Below are 3262 nucleotides of genomic sequence, written 5' to 3'. Positions count from 1 at the left end.
ACACAAATCCTACACACCTTAGTAGAAAAAGATATACTTAATAATTTAAACTTTAACGCTTACAATTATTGAACTCAACAGATAAGGAAGTGCTATATTTGGAATGTTTGAATTTTTCACACGACCATGCAATATTAAAAAATAAAGAAAATAAAAGAAATTAAGACTATGTTTGATGCATTAGCTGCATCAAAAAGTTATTTAAAAAAAGTCAAGTGTTTGGTAAAACAAAATCACTTTTAAAAATATGTTAATTTCACGTTGACTTTAAAAACAATATCTTTCTAACTTTTAGATTATCCTAAAATTAGATAGAATCTTTAATGAATATTTAATTTTTCATTTTATACTTTAAAAAGAAGATTTATTTTATATATTTATCTATTTTTATCTAATCAAATTTATTTTTTATTTTTCATGAGTTAAATACATCGTTTTTTGGGAAAAAAAATATATTGTATTCATTCTTTTTTAAATAAAGTTATTTTCCTTAATATTTAGAAATTAATCTATAACAAACAAAATTATCATACTAAACAATTATTTAAAATTTTAAATTACAAAAATAAATTAAAAGAAAGTTGATTATAGGTCTATTTTATTTATTATATCTAAAATAAAATGTTTTTGTATTCATTTACTAAATATTCTAACTTACTTTTTCAAGTTTAAGCTGAAATTTACCAAACACTATTTTACTTTTTTCACCGTTGATCTTTCCAAAAGCACAGCTACCAGCAATTATTTTAAAAGTTACAATAGTCCCAAACGAAACCTAAAGGATAGGTTAGGGTTGAGTGGACAATCTAAAAACATAATTGTTGTAAAAGTGTTTAATGCTATATTTATAAATAATAAACTTGATGGTAGTTATTCACTAAATATTATAGTTAATATAAATTATAATTAATCTATTTATGAACATGTTTAATGTTAATTTTTTTAATATATTTTTTGTTCTATAAATTATATAACTTATAATACATTACATAATTTATATTTTAATTTTTTTATAAAATGAATTCAATTTATAACATGAAATAGTATCTTTCTACAAGTTTTTTTTCTATGATTGTGCGTTTTAAATTTTAAAATTAAAAATCTTGATAAACCAAAAACATAAAGATGTTATTTTGAATTATAGAATCCATAAATAATTTTCAAAAATAGAATAAAAATATCTATCAGACAATTGTTAAACTCAATCAATTTAAAAATATGAAACAAAACTTGATTGCTCAGAATTAACCCATTTTGTCTTAAAAAAATGTAGTCTATACCATTGTTTTCTTAAGAAATCATAAACCATACTCTTATATAGTGTGTTTTCTTACCTGAAACATTATTATTATTTAACCAATTTCAAATAAAATTAATTTTAAATGGTATTAAAAAATCTTTGAATGACTAAATTAAAAAGTTGTTGAAAGTGTAAACACTAAATTTAAGATTTATTAAAATTACAATACTAAAATTAGACAATATATTTGCTGGAATGACTTGTTATAAAATTAGCCAAAGATTTTTAAATGTATTTTCATGTTTAATTTAAATTTGAAAACATTTTTCTATATTTAATTTAGATATGAAACGTTTTCCTATTTAATTTAGATATGAAAAGTGCGGAGAGTCGAGGTGGTGCATGGGTGTCGTGGGATGAGGTGTGCTTGCCAAAGGGTAAGAGGGGATTGAGTGTGAAACATGTGGCTTCATGGAATCAAACTGCTATTATGAAGTTGTTCTAGCTCTTTTTAATTAAATCGGGCTCATTATGGGTAGCGTGAGTGGAGGCGTATGTTTTGCGTGGGCGGTCTTTGTGGGTTGATCAGTGTGAGGTTGGGAGGTCATGGTGCTTGAGGGTTATTTCATGTTGTAGGGATAGATTCAAGCATTTGGTTTGTTTGATGGTGGGCGATGGAAGGTCTTGTTTTGTTTGGTGGGATCCTTAGTTGTCGGAGGGTGCGATTATGGATTCATATGAGTCTACAATGGTCTATGATGCAGAGAGTAATATGGAGATACGGTTGTCAGAGTTTATGGATGGTGAGGGTGGTTGGAGGTGGCTTACAGAGTCATGTGAGTTGCTTGAGATCTGGGGTCTTATTCAGACAGTGGGGCCTAGGGTGAGGGGGGAGGATTATTGGGTTTGGGTGTCGGGTGCTAGTGGTTGGTTTTCTATCACTAGTGCGTGGGAGAGTTTGCACTCTCGTTGTCCTAGGGTATCTTGGTCAGGTCTTTTGTGGTCTAGGAGTGGTATTCCGCGTCACTTATTTTGTGTGTGGTTAGCTGTAAGGGATAGGTTGGGTATGTGGGATTGGTTGAGGAGTTGGGGTGTGTTGTCAAAGAAGGGTGTCTTCTGTATAGGGGAGGTGGAGTCACAGGATCTTCTATTTTTTGAGTGTGGGTTTGAGAGATAGATGTGGTCAGGTGTGTTGCGTCAATTGGATTCAACTCATGGGGTGGCAAGTTGGGTTTTCGAGTTGAGTTGGTTGTGTCGAGTGGGGTTGAGTAAGGGGGTGCGTAGTAAGTTATTTCGTGTCTTCTGGTATGCTTCGATCTACTACATTTGGCAGGAGCGTAATCGCTGACTCCATGGGGGTAGACCGAGGACGGTGTCTGCTCTGTTTCACTTTATGGTCTCTACGGTTCGTGCTCGTGTTGCTTCCTGGTGGTTTGATCTTCTTTTTCTTATCTAGTGCGTTTACAGATGTTTTACTCTTTTTGTACTTGTCGATGTTCTTTGTTTGGTTGTTGGCCCCAGGTGGTGGAGTTTTATTTCCTTTTCTCTGTTTTTCTCCTAGGTGGATGGTGTTATTTATGTTTGTTTTGGCTTTGTTTTGGTCAAGTCCTGTCTTTGTCTGTGCTTTGTTATTTTGATGCCTTGATCCAATTAATTAATTTTATTTAATTAAGATCTGAAACATTTTTTATATTTAATTTAGAAAAACGTTTTTGTTGGATTCTTATAAAAAGAAAAAATGGTTGTTTTAGTCCTCAAGGGTGAGATTTGAATTTGGCATGATATTTCTCTTTATTAAAAATGACTTAATTCTGAGCAAAGTTTCACTCGATTTCCATCCTTCTTCGACGAGTGCACCTCTGAAAAGGGTGTTGTGTTAACCTTGGGGAGCAGCCGGCTTCTAGCGATTTAGCACCAAGGTTGCACCGATTTTGCTTTCAAGGCAATGAATCTTCCACGGCGTAACAATGATTGTGATTCAAAATTGGCAACAACTAACAATTTGAAAGAAAAATTGAAGAA

The 3262-nt window shown here is 31.5% G+C and overlaps 1 protein-coding gene across 1 annotated transcript; it reads left to right on the top strand.

Moving 5' to 3' along the window:
* The first annotated feature begins 1967 nt into the window (after positions 1-1967).
* On the top strand, positions 1968-2417 carry LOC120084038. The gene has a single exon (XM_039039940.1). The coding sequence runs from the start codon at positions 1968-1970 to the stop codon at positions 2415-2417; it is 450 nt and encodes a 149-aa protein (XP_038895868.1).
* Positions 2418-3262: the final 845 nt, after the last annotated feature.

This window comes from Benincasa hispida, chromosome 8 (genome assembly GCF_009727055.1).
Source record: "Benincasa hispida cultivar B227 chromosome 8, ASM972705v1, whole genome shotgun sequence".
Taxonomy (NCBI): Eukaryota; Viridiplantae; Streptophyta; class Magnoliopsida; order Cucurbitales; family Cucurbitaceae; genus Benincasa; species Benincasa hispida.
Note: the sequence above shows the minus strand (reverse complement) of the source record. Positions and strands in the feature narration are given on the sequence as shown.